The 24,394-nt window shown below is 37.5% G+C and overlaps 1 protein-coding gene across 4 annotated transcripts; it reads left to right on the forward strand.

Moving 5' to 3' along the window:
• Positions 1-6,033: 6,033 nt before the first annotated feature.
• Esyt2 (extended synaptotagmin-like protein 2) lies at positions 6,034-24,201 on the forward strand. 4 transcript variants are annotated; one of them, XM_028319259.1, is made up of 24 exons: positions 6,034-6,316; positions 6,613-6,714; positions 7,608-7,805; positions 8,286-8,327; positions 8,779-8,919; positions 9,350-9,426; positions 9,515-9,581; positions 10,051-10,196; positions 12,842-12,962; positions 13,099-13,162; positions 13,456-13,562; positions 15,873-15,967; positions 17,390-17,438; positions 17,638-17,727; positions 17,820-17,906; positions 18,136-18,294; positions 18,661-18,813; positions 19,908-20,058; positions 21,007-21,108; positions 21,275-21,350; positions 21,830-21,922; positions 22,013-22,109; positions 22,586-22,726; positions 23,348-24,201. In XM_028319259.1, the coding sequence occupies exons 1-24, from the start codon at positions 6,314-6,316 to the stop codon at positions 23,432-23,434; spliced, it is 2,448 nt and encodes an 815-aa protein (XP_028175060.1). In that variant the 5' UTR covers positions 6,034-6,313; the 3' UTR covers positions 23,435-24,201. The 4 variants fall into 4 exon arrangements, with proteins under 4 accessions (XP_028175060.1, XP_028175062.1, XP_028175063.1 ...); XM_028319261.1 differs by lacking the exon at positions 15,873-15,967 and adding an exon at positions 16,496-16,578; XM_028319262.1 differs by having other exon boundaries at positions 6,034-6,240.
• The last annotated feature ends 193 nt before the right edge of the window (positions 24,202-24,394 follow it).

Here is a 24,394-nt window from a genome sequence, read left to right on the forward strand (position 1 = left end):
TTACAATTTTATTACAATTTATGTAATTGAATGTCAATATTTTTAAAGTCTATCTATAACATGTTATATATGAGAGTTTAAGATATAACGGGTGTAAAAAAACCTATCCCGAAGCCGAAGACTACTTATTCTCCACATCATGAGGATCATTTTTTTCTTTGGGACCATACCTGGGAAACTTGTGGTTTAGGAGATATTGAAGGTCAAAGTCAGAATATTTTTTTCAAGATTTTTACATTATCAATTACAATTCGTTATTTAAAAAAATGTTTTCTAAGAAACCTTATTAAAATTTTGAGTATTTTCGTCACAATAAGGCTTTTGTCTTTACAATAAGAAATGTACAGTAGCGCGCGCACACACGCTCAAGCGCTGCCCCCACGCCCCGCAACCGCAACCCGTGCTCGCCCATGAGTCATTCAACTCTACTGTGAGTTCAACGACTACGACTGGACCAACTGGAATAAGCTTAAGCCAAATCTACCCAGTTTGTAAAAATGAATTGAGTACTTAAATTAGTTACTTACACCTTATTATCACCTTACCAGTTTAGTTTTTATTCTAAACAATAATTAATTACACTTTTATTAATAAAAACCCTTTACACGAATTTGTTTCTTTCCGCAAATTAAATAATCTTACAGAACCTAGGTTATTAAACATTATTAACTAAACCGTGCTTTTACTCATAACCGTTATTCTATCACAATGTAGTAGGTATCACAGGTCTTATTAGCTATGCAAGTGTGATAAGCGTAAGTAGGTATCATTAAAAAGTACCGTAAACAGATGAATAATGATCTTTTGAATGAGGCCTGTAATTCTTTACATTCTTAACTGTCTACTTCAATAACTTAAGTCTTTACGATAGTAATAAAATTCATAAAGTAAAACTCAAATTATTGCTTACACCACACCGCTCTGAACGCCTAGAGTAAACACCTGGCAATGTTACTCCTATCGTTGATTAAGGCATTCACTTTCGATAGGAGTGATGATTGTGTGTTCTTTAAACTTAATTGATTTCAGCAACTCCCTTGAAAAATCTCAAACGAAATCAACTGCATAGTAAACAACCGCCATGATGGGCCGGATTCGGCCGATGTTGCCACATTACCGATACCTCAGAAATTGGGATTGTAATTCCCTGATTCGCCAACACATTAAGCCTAAATGGCCGACAATTTTGTGATTTTTTATTTAACTAGGTAATCTAAGTTTCAAATATTGATTATTTATTTATTTAACTTCTTATTTGGTTAGTGAATTGGCTATTTCGAAGAATTTACAAGGAGATTTAAATAAGAAGATAGCAATACTACAGTTCACACTAAAAAGAGAGGTAGGGCCACAGAGAGCGAGATAGATATAAGTAGGTATTTGACTCAAGTTTTGTTCCCAACTTTGCCCTCCATTTTTATCTGTAGCTTCATGCCAGTGGCCCAACGGCAGCACAAGCGCAATGGCGGCCATGACGTAAGCTCGTGTGCGTGCGGATTTTTGTCAGTGTAGTAGTGAATCAGCTGAACAGGGTGTTGTATTGGGTTGATAAGAAATGAAGTTGTTTCCTTAATTATCTCGGAAACTAGCCTGAATTTTTGGCTCAAACTTTGGGAACGTATTCAGTGTGACGTATACATGCTCCCATTAAACGGAACGTAGCTGATTTAGAAGGACCCTATATAGGTACTTTCAACTGCTGTTTTTCAAACTGGGTGGGGTACGGAACGGTCTACTCCATGCCGCAGCTAAATCATCTAGGCCACCGGCCAGGCCCGCGGAATTGAAGATGAAACCTACCACGCAGATGAAGTCAGCCGCCCTCGTGATTAAAACACGCGGACTTTTCCTGAGGTGTAACCACATGGACGTCACGTCGACCTCACCATCGCACCCCAGGCAGGTAACCGACAACCTGGAATAAAATAAATGGCTACTTTTTACTCGACCTGCTCAAAAAAGAAGGGTAATGTTTTTTAGAGTAATAAACTGCGGGTAGTCCGCTACATAGTACCATCTCAATGACAATAATCATTGTCTGCAAGGCGGTACGAAGTTCGCCGGGTCAGCTAGTTTTTTTTAGAAATAATGCAAAAATCACTTGTCAGCAATATTGCAATGAGAAAATTTCGCTTTTGCCGAGATTAGAACATCCATATCTGTATCTGTGAGGACATCACTATAAAAAAAAAAGTCCAGAGCCCCGATTATACGGTAACTTTTAACGTTTCCAATCCAGACACGCTTCTCGATTCTGCGATACGATTGGTCGTTCAACAGCGTACGTCAGCTGTTTTGACCAATCGTATTGCAGAATCAGAAACGCGTCTGGATTGGAAACGTTAAAAGTTATACCTATCTGAGCCCCGATTACGGTAATTTTTAACGTCAACAATCCAGACACGCTTCTCGATTCTGCGATACGATTGGTCGTTCAACAGCGTACGTCAGCTGTTTTGACCAATCGTATTGCAGAATCAGAAACGCGTCTGGATTGTAGACGTTAAAAGTTACCGTAATCGGGGCTCTGTGGTTATACCGTAATCAAGGCTCTGTCTTGGCAGTTGGCAGCTGTCCACTCATCTGTGCTGTCCACCCACAGATATGGATTACAGCAAGTTGCTAGTCAAAGCGTGCCATTCCGATATGTCCAAATGGACATACATGGTCGAGTGATGTTCATGTAATCCGATTACAACAATCGGATACGATGATTTTACGAGGACAGTAGTACGAACACGGTAGAGAGAAGAAATTATTTACGGATTGAGCATTGTAATTAACAGCAACGAGTAACAAATATTATGTAATTAATTAGAATAAAGTAGCAGTAGAAGAATTATAAAACAAGTTAGATCAGTGATCGCGGAAGACAGAGTGCACTGAATAACGTCGAAATATACAAATCAAGAAGTTAGGTCAGTGATCGCAGTATACACTATTACTGTCTATGTATACGACGGCCGAGATTTTGTCGTTTAGAAATATCTTCAAAACTAGGTACCTGACTTAGCTTTATGAAAGAAAACGTATTGGCAAAACTACGCATTTTTGCATTTATTAAAAATAAAAAGCTTGAGTAAAATAGCCTTTATTTTATGAAACTATGTCATTTACTTACTAGGATATTTAAAAGTATGGAATTAAGTATGAATTGCTAGTAGGTACTATTTAACATAGTGGAATAACGATCATTACTTTCATAAACATTAGGCACAACAAAAATATTATTTGCAAATTAATAATGTAGAATTGTAGAATAACGTCTACCGCTACAAAATTATTTTAATCCACAGTCAGACTAGCTATAAATTTAACAAAATATCAGTTTTATCGGAATTAATTAATTTTGCAGTACGATGATACGATTACTTTTACGTTGCGGCAATCACTAAAATTCGCTAAAATGACACTAATGACGTTTAAAAAGTGGCACGCTCGGCTTCATACAATTTTTGACACATGCTGCATCTATCCATATCTGTGTGTCTGTCGCAGTCGGATTGTATAATCCGCCGTTTTACATTACCACTAGGCATTTTACATTACAGCTCTGTTTTGTAATACGGCGGTTCAACGTTTAGGCGGATTGAATACGGCTGAATGAAAATCCGCCGGAATGTATTCGGCGCCAAACGTTCTTCAATACGGCTAGCCGTAATGTAAAACAGCGTGTCATTACCCGCCGCTTTGACAGTTTTTAGTTCCCATTTTCAATACCGTGGCGCTGCCTGACATAACAACAACAATGGCGTCGGATGCAGAAAATGTGTTGCTAAATTACGGTGTTATTTCTGAATCTAATAAAGAAAACGTTAAAATATGTGTGTCGACAGTGAGTTTAAGAACAATTTTAACTTGCAATTGAAGAATTTCTATTCTTCACAATGTGGAACAGTCAGAAAACCGTGGACAAGGGACCGAGTTTTGGAGGTTATAGCCCACATCAAAACCGCTAAAGTGGCTATGGATTCTGGTGTTCGGCGGAATCCTACTCAATATTATTGGTGCAAAAAGTATGATATTATGACAGTGGCCGGTGAAGATTTTGAGATATCTTTTATTTTAAGATGTTTGTACCTTGTGATTACTCATTATGTTTAAAAATGACTAAATCCAAATGGCCAGTTCGGTTTCTTCGGTCGTCGAATGCGCTTGCGACTTTTGATAGTTTTCTCGTGCGGTTAGTTAGTGTGTGAACGTGTGATAGTGAGTGTGGTAATAGTGAATGAGTGTTAGAAAGATGCCTAACCATACGTACAGTGCTCGTGAGTACGTAAACATGGTTTACTGTTATGGGAGGGCACGTGGAAACGCATCTGAAGCCCTGCGGGCTGTAGGTATCGGGCTGAACATCCTACAGCGCAGCCCACCACACCGTACTGATGCACGTATTTTTGTTCTGGCTGTACAACGTCTGTTGGACAATCAGCCGATTGTGCCTCCGTCCGCCTCGTTGTGGCCTCGTCTAGGCGTGTATTGTGTCGGATTTGAGGAACTTAAATACCGGTCTGTACGTGAAGGAATACTGGAGCGCGCATCAAAACACGATTTACCGGGCACGCGTTTGCTTGCACGTGGAAGGCCGTCAGTTCGAGGCACTGTCCGGTTGGAGCCACCGATTCCAGACGACGTCGAAGGGGATTAGTCGGTAAGTACTTAGTACTAAGTTCTCTAACAAATGCTAAAGGAATGTGTTTTTTAAATGTAGGAAGTGAATAATCTGGTAATTTTGTGTACAAAATACGGTCGCGGTAGGTAGTGGCGGGAAAGCGCGTACGCTCCAATACACTCACACACACATAGGCACGGTCATTGCGTTGCGTGGCGCGCTATACATTGCGGGCTGCGGAATATTGTATTTTTTTTAATCATAAAAATAAAAAATATTTCCCACCAATAATATTTTGTAATATTACTTGGTTGGGTGTACAGAATGCGTAGTTTCAGTCTTCGTGATAGGTTTTTTTACACCCTGTATAGTTTAATTATATTATGGTTTTATTGAGAATCTATTGTATTGTTATGGCCACTACCAACCTTTTAAGTATTTTTTCCCTATCCTGCCATTATGCATTCCAAGTACTTCATGTTAAATTCTGCTGCCTGCTATAGAATGATTGAGAATTAGTATAAAGTCGGTATTTATGAAAAAAATACCCTTAACATCTCGTGCTTGGTTTTCCTTCTGGCACAGTGCAATATCATTCCATATTTATATGATGTGTTCTTGATATAAGTGTCGCTTAACTTCAAACTCGGATAAATCCACTCTACCCTGTTCGGAGATATTTAATAAAAAGTGTTTATAGTCTTATTTTCATGAATTAAAAGGCAGTTTTTTTTTTATTATGGCACTACTATTGAAATAAATGATCCTGTTTATTCATTTCAGTATTTAAATCACGCATTCTCCCAAAAATTTAATATTTAGTTTGGATTTACCTTCATTTGATATAATGGAATGCAATTTATCCAACTTTGAAAAAACGCAATGAGGATTTATCTAATTTTGATTTAATAGATACGGATTTATCTAGTTATGAAAAAACACGATTAGAGCTAGGGATGTGGTAGCACATGTGGTAGTGACGAAATCACGGTATACCTACCATCGACAGTCAAATTAGTAGCAGCAAACTGAATAGAATANATTTAGTATTACTTGCAGTAACGAAGATAATCATTCTTACTTAATCACTAAGGAATATCGTGAGAAGAAATCTTTCTTATTAAAATTTATTTTCATTAAACATTGTTTTATTTTGTAAGTATGGTCACCCTACAATCTAAATAGTAGTACGATGCGGCTAAACGTGGGCCGCCGTATTGAAGAACGTATCGCAATGACAATCCGCCTAAACGTTGAACCGCCGTATTACAAAACAGAGCTGTAATGTAAAATGCCTAGTGGTAATGTAAAACGGCGGATTATACAATCCGACTGCGACATGTCCACCACAGCCCACAGCTGTCAATCATACTGTCAACTGTCAATTTTGACATTGACATTTAAAAACTCATGTTTTCGTCTACATGCATGCTTTCAAGCAATTTTATTATTTTTTGTTAATAACGCTATATAATTGCAACTAATTTATTCTACGGAAGTTGCTGATACAATTCTTACTGTTATCTAAATATTCATGCACTGTGGTGTACATAATTTTTATACTTCACTGCGCCATGCTCTTCACTCTTGTCTGACTGAATTTCATTAACCCACGAGCGGTACTCTCGGTTAGTCGTATTTGTGATGTTAATGCTAAGTGTTTAGTTTTTATTCCAACACCCTCACTACCCGGTGTTTAGCATGGTATGTTACCCCACATTTTTTGTTTCTTTGAAAACATTAATTCAAAAATCCTTATTTTTGGAGCGCTATAAATAAATGTGACTCAATATGTTTGCACTCTTCCGTAGATTGTACAGGTTGTAGACTAAAAACTGGATAAGAAATGTACACAAATATCCCAATAAAAGCACTTGCTACACAACGGAATGACAGTTTTTGGATGTTTGCCTTTAAGTTCACATTGTATTGTTGTTATTTTAGGTACTAGGCATAACTTTTATTTTTTAAATAATATAATATAATAACTATTATTACAGGCTAGTAATAATAAAATGGTTGCACCAAGTAAGGTGGCATTGCCACCAAGCAGTGATGAAGGACTCACTGTCCTGTCCATGATATACAAATTCTTCAAAAAGGTAAGAAAAAGAAATAATCCACATCTGAAAATAACAGTATGTGATTGTCTTATTTTTTAAATTCTCAATTGTAGTTACATGAAAATTTATTTAGAGCAGTTTCAAGTTTAAAAGATTGTTACAAAACTTTTTCGTATGTAGTCTAACTTGTTTGGGGCAATGACTGTATATCCTGAGTGGCGACCTTGTAGCTAATGTTGCTATCAATGCTCTCTGACTCACAAGATGGGCTTCTGACCTTCAACATTTAAACATTTGTGTCTTTAAACATTCAACTCATTCAAGCTTGTTGTTGTTTTATATTATTTATTTGTTTGGGACCTTGAAACTAGCTATACTACTACTACTACAGTTTCGTAATTAGTTCCGTATGTTTGTTTATGAATAATATATCCCTCAAATTCAAATTATGTCAATAATTAATTAACTAAATAAACAGAGTTATTATTTGCCATTAGTATAAAAAATAAACCTATCTAATAAAAATCTTGAGAAATTCCTTAGTTTTGTTGACCTTGTTAATCCAAGATTGCAACACTATCAAAACTATTATTACAGAAACTATAATGTTCATGTTTCTTATCAGCAGTAATAACCATGCTGACCAACAACCACAGATAAGTAGGTAGATGTAGGTGTTGCTACCAACTACCTACTCTAATCATTTGTATGGCAAGTGTAGCCTTTGTTGATAGTGATGACATCATTCTTGCTGGAAATATTCCCAGTGGGTTACGTTCAACTCACATTAGATATTTTAATGAGCATTACGAGACTAATTTTAACAAAATACCATGCATGAACTTACATTATTGGCATGCCTATGACCTAATCTAATAAGAATTTCTTAACATTGAACATTCTGTAATATTTTCTATGAAACAAATTTTTAGGTTGCAGTAGTTGGCGCCGTGTACTTAGTAGGTTACATGCAATGGAGTGTGGCTTGGCTCATTGGACCAGTCATACTGTCGGTGATGAGGGATCAATGGCGCAAAGAGAGCGAGTCCAGGCGAAACATTGCCAAGGCTGCTGCTTTATCTTCAGAGAGAGACGTCATCCTAGCACGACTAGACGAACTTCCTTCCTGGGTGAGTGGCCTGCTGAGCTATTATAAAGGACTAGTCGCTGTGGCCTTTGTCCAGCAGTAGACGTTATATGGCGGAAATGACGAATATTTTTTATCATCTAGGTTTAGTACATTATGCTTCCTTGCCATTTTATGTTGGTATGTACTTTATGATAAATTATGACCTAAGCACCTGTGCAAATTCCGGTGCAACGCCTTTGCTTATTCAATGCAAATATCTGACTCATAATGTACCTACCTGAACAGTCATAGCTTAATCATGATGTTGTGATTTCGATCTTTGAAGAGCCACAAATTTTCTTGTACCACTTTTCTGGAATGAATTTGTCTTTAACAAGTTGAACTTTATAAACATTTTTCGATACTATTTAATGTGTTAAGAATTTTTTACTATAATAATAGAGAATATTCATATTATGCATTATAATTTCGGTTGGATCGATTATGAAAATGTAATGTTCTTTTTCCCCTTTTCCCTTAGGTCTTCTTTCCGGATGTCGAACGCGCGGAATGGCTGAACAGAGTGAGTCATTATTTAATTTAGTCCCAATAATTTGCCAGTTAATTTCCTGATAATAAATTTTTCCTGATTTCAGTAGTAAGTAAATTAGCATGCTTAAAGTTAACGAACATTAACTAGGTACGATTGGCCTAATTCTCAACAAAGGGCGCCATACACGTGTACTTCTACTACTTAGCGCACGCTTACGTAAGCGTGTGTTAATCGGCTCAGTCTGGCGTTAAAATCGAAATGTAATTATGCAGATTGATCTTCGGGATTAAGGCCAATAGAGTGGCTTTGCCATTCAACAACTTCCGAAACTAATTGTAGACGAGTTTATACTCGTCGACAATGTATAGCGCTTTTTATAAAAGTTTTGTAAATGTTCTCTACTAGGTGTATATGATGAATTAATAGAAAAATTTATACATGAAAATTAAAGAAGATTCTAAAAACGCTAACTGTATTTCAGATTCTACTCCAAGTGTGGCCGAACGTGAACCACTACGCCCGAAGTCTAATCAAAGACTCCATAGAGCCGGCTGTGGCTGAAAGCTTGGCTAATTTTAAACTCAATGGATTCAAATTCGAACGCATGATACTCGGTACAATCGTAAGTATCAATATCTTGTATTAAAAGCAAAACTCTTGAGATTGTCTGTAGATGCAGAACACACACACAGTTGAGAGACAAAAGTTGGAACTTTTTTTTGCTAAAAAAGTTTTAATTTCTTCAACACTTCACCCCTGTTTCGAAGTTACATAAAAAACAATAAATGTATGCAACTTTTATGGATTCGGAAACGATTTTGTTCCTTTATGTCTACAGTTATAACTAAGATAATATTTATTAATAAAAAATAGGTATATGTTCCTGTGAAACCCACCATACTAGCACTTACTTGTATCAAACAGTTAACAAATGTGAAAACGGTGCCATTTTACCAAAAAAAAAAACTGATTATAATAATGTGCTGTGAACTGCATCTATCAGCATATTAGTAATTGTAAAGTGCATTAACCACCTATCGTTCTGGTTGCAGGCGCCTCGTGTCGGCGGCGTCAAAGTCTACGATAAGAACCTCTCGAGGGATGAGATAATAATGGACGTCGATTTGTTGTAAGTTTATTACCTATTGTGTTGAAAAGGATTTTGATTAGATTATTATGTCTCAAAATTAATATTAATTGTTTCTTAAATATTGCAGCTATGCCGGCGATTGCGACATTTCCTTTGTGCTACAAGGAATTCGTGCAGGAATCAAAGATCTTCAGGTTTGATAATAATATATTGAGCTAATATAATTATTTTTCTAATTAAATGTAAAGTAAATAAGCTTGTTCAACGTTTCGGCACTTGGTCGCGCGTAGGTGAAATAGATAAAACTATTAATTAAATTAACATCGATGTGTAAATGCATAATAATTATCAAATTATTATTCTGATCTGACCCCAATACGATTTTCTAAGATTCCTTTCTTTCACAATTAATTTAATGTTAAAAAGTAATTTTAGTGTTAAAAAGTAGCTGACTTGCAAAAAACGGAATATGTAGAAGTAGTTTTTATGTACAAAGATAAAATCTTTTATATTTGATCATTGATAAATAACTCCATGCATGCTAACATGGATTAAGGGTCTAATTTTTCGTCTAAATTCGACAAACAGTTGAAGTACTATCAATTTGCACTCGGGTCACTCAACACACTTAACTAGGATAACATAAGGTTCATTTTTGCACAGATCCACGGCATGGTCCGCGTGGTGATGAAGCCGCTTATCACCAAGATCCCTCTCGTGGGCGGACTTCAGGTGTTCTTCCTCAACAACCCGTCCATCGACTTCAACCTGGTCGGAGCCGCCGATGTGCTCGACATGCCTGGGTTCAGGTACACAATTACACATACAATAAATATAATACTGCTTGTGTTAGGAGTTAGGAGTGGGTTCAGTATAACAGTCTAGTGGTCGATTGTTGGTCAAACTCGGCAGTACGATACTGTCTTGGGTGGTAAAAGTATCGTCGCCTTAAAATCTATCATTTCATTCATTACTTCATTATTTGAATCTTATTTATTTGTTTAAAATATACACCCCGCCTAGACAAACTGAAAGAATAATGCATGATGTGTTGATTATTTTCACCCAACTATGCGACGCAAGGGGGTCATTAACTTGTCAGTTTTTTAATTTGATTTGATATCTTGATTGAATGACAGAGTACAGGAGTTGCATCACTTTTAACCCATAATTGGAGTGGAATATAAAAAAAAATCATTGTTTTTGGACTTTAACACAAGGTAATAAAGTTTAAAACAATGTGGTTAACTTTGGTTGAAAGTGAAATCGAAATACACACATTCGCTAACTATCTGTGTTAAATTGGTCAACCGAAATAACATCAAAAAATCTATTTGCAAAGGTGTTCTCCTCTCATAACATTCTCAATCAATACATCGTGATGAAATTAAACAAAGCTTAATATGAAGACTTTATATTTTAGAGTAAAATATATGAGAACATTTTGTCAACGCGACAAGGACGAGAGTGCCCATAGACAATATTAGTAAGAAGTTTCTCTTATGCGTCCATAAATCCAACATCCTCTCCTGGACGCAGATGTTTTAAAATTAAACCCATTGACGCAGCAAAGATTTCATGCTTGGGGCGATGGAGTCCTTTTGTCAAGATGTCGGCGACCATATCTCCAGTGCATCTGTATTGAACCACGACTTCTTTGGCGGTAATCTTGCTTCATCGGTCCACATACGTCACTATGGACTAGCTCTAGCAAGTTCGTTGCACGGGAGCCTTCAGTGGGAAATGGTTTTCTTGTTTGCTTGCCTTCAACACATGTCACACAACTTTTGGCCATCATAACTTGCATTTCTTGATTTTTACAAGTAATTAATCGATATTTCTCATTAATTTTCTCAGCCTTTGCAACTAACTTATTGCATGGATTGTAAATTTGACAGCCATATGTTCATTAAATATTATTCTACATCCACTTTTGATTATTTTACTGACTGATAACAAATTTGTTTTTAATTCTGGTACGTATAGAACGTTCCTCACCTGTATTGCATCGGTGCTGCCATCTTTTGCATTTACTTTGATGCATACATTTCCGCAGCATTCAACTTTTAAAACTTTATCATCAGCAATTCTTATGCACGGTACAGATGAAGGAGTGATATCAGTGAGCCAGTCCCGGTGCCGTGTCATATGCATGGATGCCCCTGAGTCAACATACCACGAATCGGAGTCATTTGTTGTGGAAGCTGAAAAAGCTGCGACATTCTTTGCCTTTTTATGCCAACAATTTTTACTGAGATGTCCGAACTTGTTACAATTAAAGCACCTTGGGCCTTTCTTAANAAATTGTTACAATTAAAGCACCTCGGGCCTTTCTTAATTTTTGATGGATCACTTTTGGGCAGATTTTTTGTGTTTGTATAAAGTGCGGTAGTGTCTGATGTCTTTACTTCCTGTAGTAATTTATTTTTTACTAAATCAGCACTAATCTTTATACCGGAACTCTCTAAGCCCATAATCATTGGCTTATACATTTCTGGCAATCCTGCCAGCATCAACGTGCCCAACCACTCATCATCCACATTGAATTTAATATTCCTTAGTTTGTGCGCCGCTGACATAACTTTGTTTACATAGTCCTCTACAGAAGAACTGTTTTCAAATTTGTATTAATCAGTTCTCGTAATAGGCCAACTTTACGTCTTAGGCCACTGTCTTCAAAAGCCTTTGCTAAATTATCCCACACCTGTTTTGCATTTTGGGCTTCTTGAATATGTACATACAAAATCGGGTCAACTAATAGTATTAGTTTTGACTTGGCTTTGGTGTCTTTTTTCACGGAGCTAGGGTCAGTGGCCACCGGTTCTTTTAAAATGCAGTCATACAAATCTTCAAGTTGTAAGTATGCTCTTACTGCAAAACTCCAAGCAGCCCAATTTTCGCGACCCGTTAGCTTTTCAATTGACATTAAATTACTTCCAGCCATTTTTATGTACGTATTTTCAATGACATTAGCTGAAAAACTAGAAATCACTCGCGAGCCCGGTAAGTAAACAAAATACTTTTCTAAATGCAAAAATAAACATAACGGCAGGCTTGGGACGGCCCATAACCTGATCTGGGCCCATAACCTGATGAAATTAAACAAAGCTTAATATGAAGACTTTATATTTTAGAGTAAAATATATGAGAACATTTTGTCAACGCGACAAGGACGAGAGTGCCCATAGACAATATTAGTAAGAAGTTTCTCTTATGCGTCCATAAATCCAACACATCGACTAAAGCCCGGTGAGCACGTAGAATTTTGTCCAACGACCCCAAGCTACCCATCCTTATCGTGCGACGGGCGCCCGCAGTGAGTGTGCGAGCGCGACAGCAACATAATTACGCGCGAGCGATAAGGATGGGTAGCTAGGGGTCATTGGACAAAATTCTATGTGCTCACAGACCAGACTATAGTCTACTATATTGATAATGTGATCTCTTCTTCCAGTGACATACTGCGTCGTTGCATCGTAGAACAAGTGGCGAGAATGATGGTGCTGCCCAACAAACTGCCTATAAAGCTCAGCGACGAGATACCCACCGTCGACCTGCGCATGCCCGAACCAGAGGTAATTTACCATAGAATGTAAATGATGAACCTTATTCACTTGAAATAAGATTCAATTATTACCAAAAGTATAGACATTCTCGAGACGCTCGATGTAAAATGGTCCTTCGAAATATGAAAACATTTTCTTCTTGCAGGGAGTTCTTCGTATCCACCTCGTGCAAGCTCAGAATCTTATGAAGAAAGATGTGTCCATGTTAGGTAACTATATTTTTTAACCCTATAACTTGTATACACAAATCATTTTCAACTTTACCTAAACTCAATATACTTCAAAATGTGGTGGTAAATAACCAGCCAGCTAAGAACCCCCGCTAAAACTTGGACGCTCGTACGCTAAAACTTGGACGCTCGTACTTATTTTCGATACAGAACCGCGTGCGCTGCTCATACTAATTTTAAATACAGAACTGCGCGCGGGTTTTGGTGGAGGCCCTAAAGCATTTATGTATTCAAACTTCTACACTGGTTAATTGGTGATCATCAATGTCCAGGTAAGGGTAAGTCGGATCCGTACGCCATCATCACGGTGGGCGCGCAGCAATGGAAGACAAAGCACATCGATAACGACGTCAACCCGCGCTGGAACTACTGGTGCGAGGTGAGACTTGTTCCAAGCTGTTCTTCTGTTTTTATTCTTTTTTCTTCTCACTTATTCCGCGATTAACGCGGGAAGAGACGGTTCGTTATATGATAGGGAAAGGGAAGGGTTAAATGTACAGTTGTCAGCACATTGGCAATATGACTTTGGTGAAAAATAACCCTTATTGCAGTTACGTAAGATGTAATTGTTTAGCTTGCTCCTGCTGAATGAGGTCAGTAACTAAATGAAATACAGGTGTCTTGAAAGGATTGCTAATAAAACATTGTTTAAATATGTACCTTCGAATCGCCATTCTGTATAAAATAATTTGGCTACGATTGTTATGTGTCACTACGAACCGCATCTTCCCGTTGGCAACCGCAATACCTATGGGTTTATTAATAACTTTTTATCTCTTTGTAGTATTAACATGAATACTGCAGCTTAGTGAGCACTTTTTATATTTTTTTGGGCAATTACTTTTTATTAATTGGGTTTTGGATGGTGGTGAGTAAAGTTACAAATATTAGGCAGAATGCTCGTTTTTCGGCTCATTTCTGATTTTAAGTCAACTAGGTACCAGGTTTTTGGATTTGATTTCATACTCATGAACCATGCGTTGTATCGAAAATCTCACTAAGACGAGGAACTATACAAAACGATACATACAAAATTTTGATTAAACCAGCAAGCTAAAGATATAAAAACTTTTTGAGGTGTTGTTAAACTGAAATGTTTTCTAATCCAATACCAGTAACAGTGATATTTTGCTTGAAACGTCTAATAATATTACTTTTGGGTGCCTAAAGCAATAACAGATTACATAATAAATTCTTTCGTTTGCTAGTTCAATCTACTCGACACATCAGGAATGAGCATGGGCAAAGTTATGAGACGTAGTTTTATTTTTATATGTTTTTTCACTATCTTGAACGACTTAATACACACATCATGAGTCATGATTATTCTCACTTCAAATTGTGCTAATCTATGGTCTTATTGGGTCGGTCACCATTTTTCTTTCTTAGCTCTTTACAAAATACAAAGCTTTAAGTTTCAAATTATTTGTAAATGGTTACTTCGTATTTGATGTTTTCCTTAAATTAAATGATTTGAAATATTTGTGTAGATGAAATATTAATAATACCTAAATCTACTTTATTTTCTCAAAATTTGAAGGAATTGGAAAAATACCTGTTCAAAATTTGTAACGAAAACGTAACAAAATCAAAAGATTTTATGTTTGTAATTAACATTTTTTTTCCTTTCGGCTTTTCGATTAACTGTGCTTTATTTGGCCAATTTCTGCAAATGTTAGACGAAACAACCTTTAATAAGTAAGTGCATACTGCATAGTAGTTGTCATTATGATTTTGTTTTCCCTAATGTATGTTTGCGTCGGACAATGCGCGTTCGGCGTAAAGGCGCGCGTAATGCAATCGATGGGCCAAGCGTTGGACATTGAAGTGTTGGACAAGGATGAAGGCACCAACGACGACAAACTGGGCAGGTGAGTCGCGCCGCGGGGGAGGGAGGGGTGGGGTGACGTCATACGCGGTGCTGGTGGCGGGTAGACAAGCTTTTCGCATGCTAGTTGCACTGCTTGGGGTTTTCGGGACAGTATTGAAAGGACTTCGACTACTTGTAGAAACGATAAAATCAATGGTTAAATAAATGTATTAGTAGTAGAGTAGTGTACTTTGATAAAATGAAGCCCATATTTTTTGTGGCTTGCTTTTTTCCATAGGTACTGTCCTGAAACCTATTCCAGATAAAGCAATATGCGATGTTATCACGGAATACGCTTTTTTATTCATAAGATCCGATATCCTGACATAATTTCGCAAGTAGAGTTTAAAATGAGACGCATAATTACATACGCGTATAAAGTTTAATATTCTTGTTGATAACCACGATGCCTCTCATTTTTACTTCAACAAGGCTTTTAGAATTTGTAGTAGATTTGCACATGGGAATGGTAGATGTAGACGTAGATTCATGTTATATTGGTGAAGGTAAGTAATTATACTTAATTAAATAACCATGTTAACAATCATAGAACAAATAGATTAATCCAAACTGTACAATAATTCGGATTAAGAATGGTACTTATGTAAAAAAGTAAAGATTTTAAAATGACAACATCGTAGCATGCTCGCTTGGTCTCGCATGCGAGTATGTGCGCCCGTATCGCATACATACTTACATTGTTGTCGTACATCATACCATCCACGTGGTAAACGAGCAGTTCATATTCAAGATTCAAAATTCCAAATCCAAAAACTGTTTATTTAGCTGTTCTAATGTCTCGATGATGTTTGTCCCAAGGCGATAATAAGCTCAAGGAAGAGCCAAGTGCTGCAGTGCGAGCTGTGGGACTGGGACCCGGGGATGGGCATTCAGAACGATGACTTTCTCGGCAGGTCCGTGTCCTCGCTACGTGCCACGTCATACTGGCCGCATATCATTGCCGTGTTTTGTTTTTATTGTCGTATTTCTGATGTTTTTTATTGTCACATTGCTTGCGCATCCATTCCAATAGCGGACATTGAATTTTATATTTGGGATGGTTGCGCTTAGTAATCAAGCTAAACACAATCAAATTCAATAAAATTTATGTTTTTAATGAATGATGTGACAATAAAAAACATTATGAGTAAATTATAATCTAATATTTGTGGGATTTTTCTTTTTTATACTGCTAATTGTTTGTGTATTTTTTATTTATGTTTACAATACACACATGAACGAGCCACGAGGTAGGATATTTGGGGTCATTGACGCAGATTTTTAAATTAAAAAACTAACAATTTGACACAATTATGTATTTATATTCTAACAGCCAAACAACGCAGCTTGTGTGAATTCACCTTTAATTTCCCTTAGGTTTAAATTAAACGCTGTTAAATGCTGAGCTTTATATGTGTTTATAATGTGGTGGGTTGTGACAGTCAATAGTGCAGTGCAGTGCGTCGACCGCAGTGGTGAAGCTTTTCGACTGGGACCGCGCGGGGAGAGACGAAAATCTTGGCAGGTCGGTTGGAGCCACCAAGCGGCTACCACATTTTTATACGTCACGGCGTCGCTAGGCTTGCATATTTGTGTAGAACATTGTGCCCGTCTCGTCAATTCATATCCGTCGCCGGTCCCTTCTATGTAAATAACTCCTTGTCCAACTAACCAAACGCCAAATACTGCATATTCATGCCTCAATATCCAGAAAAGTAGAAAGATATTTTATTGATATTTGCTAGCGACGCCAATTTAAAGTAATATTAAGCGAAACATGCATCGGATTGTAGAAATCATCACTGCACAGTGCTTGAAATTGACTGTCACTGAAAATGGGCAGAACACCGTCTTCGAACAATACACTCATATTGTCATACTACACACTGATCCTGAAAGAAATGTGCAATCAATGTAATATAATCTTATTGTAAATATATTTAATTCTTCGAAAATACAAATGTGCATTGGCTTACTGGATCAACTACATTTAACAATCATAGAGCTTAGCTTTCTGTAAATCTTGTAAAATACCTGCACCACATAACACGATAACAAACACATTTATCTACATTGCTTTCTAACTAAAATACTAAAAAATGTGTACAAAACAACGCTATCGACAAGTGTGTTGATGTAAACACTGACCTAACACTTTTTCTTTTCCTTTTTTGATTTGTCACACGTTTTGCTTTAACACTTGATTTCTGAACCTAATTTAATTTTTACATATTTTTCTTAGAAATACCTAACTAAAAATAATAACATGTGATTAATTCCTTGTGGTTATATTACCTTTTACCTACTTGTCTCTAACTTTTACATATTGATTTCAGATGCTCCTTGGATATATCTCAAGTTGTGCGTGCAGGTCGCTTAGACACAGTAAGTTTTATTTATCTGTTTTTCTTCACATATTAAAGTCGCACAAACTTTTGATTTCAAGTGCGTATGATACTCGTATTTTAAAATTTAAAACAAACTACGCCCTAATTAGTATGACTTGAGTTGGACTTGGATGCAATTTTAGATGAGTGATTGTATGTTTATTAAAATAATGCTAATGCTCATTATTTTCCATCAGTGGCAGACTCTGCAACAAGCAAAGCACGGCAAAATCCACTTGCGTCTATCGTGGCATCGCCTTTCCACCGACCTGCTTGACTTGAGCCACGTAAGTATAACGTGCTCATGTTCTACTATAAACTAAGTGAAATTGTAAGCGTTTAGTATTACGAAGAATTAAAATTATTGTTCTGTTTTCAGGCTATAACGGAGACACAATTGATCAAAACGGGAGATCTTAGTTCTGCTGTTGTCTCGGTGTATATCGACTGCTGCAGGCATCTGCCCGTAAGTATTTCAACTTTAAGCATTAACAAACATAATAATGTAATGTAAATTATTTTTATTCTGGCAAAGATATGACCCAGTAACTGATACTAATCCTATTATCTTCCCATGATTATTGATGGTATCCTCAAGCTTGTTGCAATTTATTTCTCTTAATAGATCAATTATCTCCTACCTAACAATACTAGCAATCGCGCATCTGTAATTAATCTATATTTGATGTTTCTAGAACGCTCGCGTGCACTCGCGTCCAGACCCGTACCTGACGGTAACCGTTGGCAAGAAGACAGAGAATACCGCGGTACAGATGCGCACCGACAGCCCCGTCTACGAGATAGGATACTCCTTCCTCGTGCAGAACCCGGAGATCGACATCGTGGACATCAAGGTACAAGCACCACTTTGTTAAGGAACGAGTTGTCGTATAATTTTGTCACTTTCTAACAAATGACGATGAAAAGAGACAAAACAGGATGTTAGTCATAACACTGCTGTTTATATTTTCATTAGTTTTTACCCGATTGCGCCAGAAGGAGGGTTATTTTGTTGGTTGTTGGTTAGTAAATAAGTTATTAGTTGATCCAGCTTCCAATATTGAACCTCAATGCCTCACCTGGTGATACCGCAATTTAACATTACTATGGAACATTTTGCAAAGCCTTTGAAAGTCAGCAGTGCTTAGGTATCTAATGCTCCAAATCATAGAACCTTTTAAGGGCAGTTAACCACTTATCAACCAATTTTCTTTTTTCAGGCCGTAGATCAAAAGACAGGAAGCTCACTCGGTCAGCTGACGTTCCCTCTATCAGCTTTGTTGAAGGAAAAGAATCTAACCTTGTTGCCTCAACCGCTGAACTTGCAGAAGTCGGGACCTGAATCCAAAATCATCCTGTCTATGCAGTTGAAGGTATGTTGAAGAATGGTGGGGCGCGTCATCGTGGATGAAACGATCTATAGTATTGTACGATTATTAAGTCTTACGTCAATGAGGGCTATCGTTTTAGCGCTCAGTTAGCGCCACTGTAGAGTAAGGTCCTGTCACTTGCTAGTAGCGAAGACAGTGGCACCAACTGGTGAGCGCGAAAGTGGTAGGAGGACTATCGCATTTGCACTCATCAAGATGGCGCCACTGTAGAGTAAGGTCCTGTCAATCGCCAGGGGTGCCAACTGTTAAGTATAAAAACGATAGCCCTCATTGACTCTTATTATTTATTCGCCGATTTTCCAGAAATCCAAAGTAAAAAAAAACTGGTATATTAGGAAAAAGATGTTGAGAACCAAATTAAAATATTATAATCGCATTATATTGACTTTACCGAGCCAGATTTCACAAATACGCTACTTGCACGATTAACAGAAGCGTATTCGTCTAGCTATGTTGGCGGGACGTATTCAATATTTCAGTTTGCTCGGGCCGGCTTTTACCCGTGGTCCCCCCAACATGTCCCCCTGGTGGGTCCACGGGTAATTTTTTTTACCCGTTGTCCCACCGTTCTGAACAGTGTTTGAGTGGGTCTACGGGTAATTTATTTTAACCATGGTCCCACCGCACTAAGTGGCAAACATTGCATTACACCTAGGTATCTATAATATTATAAAAAATCTATAATTAATTATAGAAAATAATGAAAGGTAATTAAGTTAGTAGTAATTAAGTCTTATAAATCTATGGTGCCGTACCTACCTATAATTATTTTCTATAATTAATTATAGATTTGTTTATAATATTATAGATACCTAGGTGACATGCAATGTTTGCCACTTAGTGCGGTGGGACCATGGTTAAAATAAATTACCCGTGGACCCACTGGCAAACACTGTTCAGAACGGTGGGACAACGGGTAAAAAAAATTACCCGTGGACCCACCAGGGGGACATGTTGGGGGGACCACGGGTAAAAGCCGGCTCGGGCACAACTAGCTCAATAGTTCCCAATGGATATCTCTTTGTAAGAAGTAGTATATCTTGTTCTTTGTCAAAGTTTTCTATCTTCCATCGTAGATATTGAAAGAAGCGATAAAAGAGGAAGACATGGATGAGGCTGAGGCGGCGGACCTCGGGCCCGAGCCCGCCACCATGCCCTCACCTCCAGCCACTCCTTCAGACACCATGGACGGCGCTACGCCCCTCCCGACGCCACCAGCTAACCCAGGTAATAAACACTGACATGCAAAATAATGCCACCACACTTTCCCACTACAGCAACTCCAGTATATAGTTATTTAATTTTTAGCGTTAAGAGTCGCATCTCAAACTAATTTGAAAATTATAAATAACTTGAAAAAATCGAACTGCCTAAGGCGGGAATTGAACCCACGACCTTCCGCTTGCCGGGCGACTGCTCTTCCAACTGAGCTACTTAGACACTGGATGAACCTGTCGAAATTTTCAAGTGTAATACGCTGTTACAGCCAGCGTTTGTTTCATCAATGTTGAGTATACCTACCCTACATCTAACAGAAATATTGTTGCAAGTTATTTATAATTTTCAAACCCAACCAGTGAAAGTTGAGTATTCCCGGGGGATAGATAACTGTCTTGGAACCCGCAACGAATTTAATCGGAATACTATAGGAGGAGTTAATATCATCATCATCATTTCAGCCATAGGACGTCCACTGCTGAACACAGGCCTCCCCCAATGATTTCCACAATGGCCGGTTGGTGGCGGCGTGCATCCAGCGCCTTCCCGCTACCTTTATGAGATCGTCGGTCCACCTTGTGGGTGGACGTCCCACGCTGCGTTGCAGGTAACAATAGACACTGGCAAAAGTAAGTTTTAGGCCTAATTTACACCAAGGCGGAGCAGAGCAGTGATGTGTTTTTCCACTTCCGCTCCACTTCGGTGGAAAGGGATCGAGCGGAGAAGAGACTTGAAGTGTCGGGCGGACTATTTTTTTATAGCAGTGCTTTTAATTTTCAACCTAGTATAAAAAAATATTTTGCGTTTCATAGTCAGCAATAGACTGACAGCTGACTACGCACATCTCACACATCTTCCCACGTCTTGTCCCCTCTCTGCTCCGCTTTGGTGAAATTTTGGGGTAGGGCTAGGGTAATAGAGATGAATTTGAAAAATAACGATCCGTTTTTATTGCAGTGCCAGAACAAACAGATGTCGAGTTGAAAAACATGGACGATAATACCACTGATTCGTCTTCTCAGAAGTCGATCCCGGTCGAGCAAATTTTAAAGTCAGTTGGTAAGTAACACAACAACACAATATTAGTAATTTTGCTAATAAGTAACTAGTGTAACAACTGTAGCAATACTATTAATTATTTCAGAAGTCTAAAGAAATATCTGTTTACCTTTATAAAAGTGTTTTGTTGCATAATCCCGTAACAGTGATCATTTATATTTCAAAGTGTCTCAAGAAGAGCAAGCGCCTTCATCGGGGAGAGACTCACCTAAATTAGTACACAGGACATCATCTATAACTACGTAAGTCCTCTTCTAAAGTACAGACGTTGAATTGGAACACCAAGCTAAACATTACATCTTATGATTAGCTCTTGCAACTCACAAAGGCGAGTGAGCTTTACTTGTGTGTGTACGTGTAGTGCGTGTACATGCACATAACGATGTGTAATGTCTGTCAAAACTTTTGAAAAACGAACAGTAGAGCTACCACACATGTAAAGTTTTTCATTAATTAAGCTCACTCGCCTTCGTGATGAGGGTTTTCGCGTATGAAAGATCCGCTAGATGGCGGGACGTGGATGTGGGGTCTGACTGCTGCGTGATTTGACATATCTGTCAATGTCATGTCAAAAATAACCAATCATGCAGCATTTGGAAACTCGCGTCTACGTATTGCCATCTGGCGGATTTTTCATACGCGAAAACCCTCATTGCAACAACTATAGTTGTAATAGGGGCGAGTTTAGAACAACATTTATATTTATTATCCACTATTCTAGGTCTGCCGGCGAAGCGGGTCTGGGGCGTATTTTGCTGTCGCTGCGATACAGCATGCAGAACCAGACTTTGTTTGTTGTCGTGCATAAAATAGCGTGAGTATACGTTGATATCAATATGTAATATGTTAATGTATTTTACTAGGTCTACCGATTTTATTAATCTTGATTTTTTTTTTGCCACAGAAATATTCCCCTGAAAGACCCCACCAATGTGCCTGATCCCTACGTCAAATTGTACTTACTGCCAGGACGATCTAAGGACTCCAAGCGAAAAACTATTGTAAGTGTAAAAAATTTGCTTATTGCAGATAATGGTGAGTACAGTCTAGGGCATTTCTATGTATGTAACGTTCTGTTACAATACAGGTGAAATGTATGACGTGACAGGGTGATACACATGACATTTCATAGAGGGGATCGATGTTCTGTTACAAACTTGCAAGTGAAAGCTTAAAGTCTATACTCACCTAAAAATTTTCAGAACACGAAATAGATTTATTTTTTTCTCTTTATTTGATAAATCTTCTATCTTTGTTTATAAAAGTAACTGGTTCTCTATTTCTATACATATAGGTATCAAGATAAAAACCTTCTATGGTCATAATTTGTTTCCATATTTATTTTGTATGCCAGTAAAAAACTGTTTGCTTCTTACAAGCATGATCTTCAACGATGGGGAACAAAAACATTTCATTTGAACCATTAACCGTACCTGACATAACAGCTAGAATGCCATGGTTTACGAATCCTTGACAGGTGGTGAAAGACAGCTGCATGCCGGAGTACGACGAGCAGTTCGAGTGGGTGATCCCGCTGGCCGAGCTGCACTCGCGCCAGGTGGAGGTCACGGTGGCCACGCACAAGGGCTTCCTCGGCGGCAGCCCCATCATTGGACAGGTAAACAATCATTCATAATAGCAGAGTGAATACAAATGAGTAGGTCATCTTCATAGAAACGCACCGAGCGCGGTTTGTATGTGAGCGCGCCAATACGTATGCGACAAAATTTAGCGTGGATTAGCGGGGAGTTGCGCCGAATTTTGTCAGTGTGTGCGTGCGCGCCGCATACGTATTGGCGCGCTCACATAAAACCGCGCTCGGTGCGTTTCTATGAAGATGACCTACTCATTTGTATTTACTCTGATAATAGCCAGGGGCGTAGCTACCGAACTAACTAAAATACTTAACTAAGCTGGCGCAACGACCAAAAGTGAGACTTGGCCTCTATCAATAATACAGGCTCCCCGGACTACAGGAGCCCGCCCCTTGGCCGGATTAACCATTACACAGAGTAAAATTTTAAAAGTTCTATAATTTTGCGATGACCTTTTTTAGTAGATAAAGTCCACCTATAGTTTATGGCCAATTTTTTTAGATGAAAGGTGGGGTAACAAATTTTGATTTAGGCCCGTCTAAACCACGCCATGCCACTAGTAGTAGTATAGCATAAAAATGTGTGAAGAATTTGATTATATTTATAATAATACACCATTTATTTAATTGATTATATTTTTACAGGTGATAGTGCATCTCAACCAGTACGATTTTCGCGAAGCAAAAACTTTATGGTATGATCTTATGCCAGAAGCAACGCCTAAAGATTAGGCAATGATTGTTTTCTTAAGAATTGTGCTTATGAATGTTATTTTTTGTATTTTATAGAAGTTACTAACATTTGCATTTACGCACTGTTATCATGATCTGACTATGTTACATATACAAAAAGTGAATCTTGTTACCTAATTAATTATGTACTGTGCAAAAGTGGAAACTAGTTGTGTTCTCGTTACATTTTACGCATTTATTCTTGTTAAAGTATGTAAAAATGATCTTGGCATGTCGCTTGTTTATGTATTTTATTTTAGCTAACAAACAGTATTTCAAATGAATACAACATGTAATTGGAGTAAAGCAAAAGCTATAAGAATATTTGAATAGGCCGGCAGATTTGGTTCAGAATCACAACTCGACTTTTTTAAAAAAGGGTGTGGCCAACATGTTACGGTAATTCAATTACATTTTGTATGAAAAAGTGCACTTTCAAAACATAATTATATTGGATTTTACATAAATGAAGCATGATAACATGCAATAACTAACATCAGCAAGAAAGTGTTCTATATTTTTCTGCAAATCGGTTCTTTGTGCATAATAATGATTGTTTGTATTTATCAATAAAAATATTAAGTCAAAAGCGCAATTAATGTGTAAGTATAACTTATGAGATTTTTGTTATTTTTTATATTGTGTATGTTTATTGTTACCTGGAATGTATTTACTGTTACTGCAAAGAGATTATTGTCCATATTAGAGCAATGCTTATAAGCTTATTATATGAATTATAAAAGAGTTAATAAATAGTATGAAATCAACCATATTTTCTTATTTACATAAAACCATATTATGTGATAACAATTAAAGTTGTAAATGTCATATATTTAGTTCTCTGGTTGCTGTATTTAGTGATGAAAATTACCAAGAAGGGCAAGTTAACCCAAAACTTAAAACGAATGGAAAAACAATTTAGCTAAATGATTAGTGTTGTCAGTTATACAAAATAAAGGA

Source organism: Ostrinia furnacalis, unplaced genomic scaffold, assembly GCF_004193835.3.
Source record: "Ostrinia furnacalis isolate ACB-3 unplaced genomic scaffold, ASM419383v2 OfSCF7161, whole genome shotgun sequence".
Classification (NCBI taxonomy): domain Eukaryota; kingdom Metazoa; phylum Arthropoda; class Insecta; order Lepidoptera; family Crambidae; genus Ostrinia; species Ostrinia furnacalis.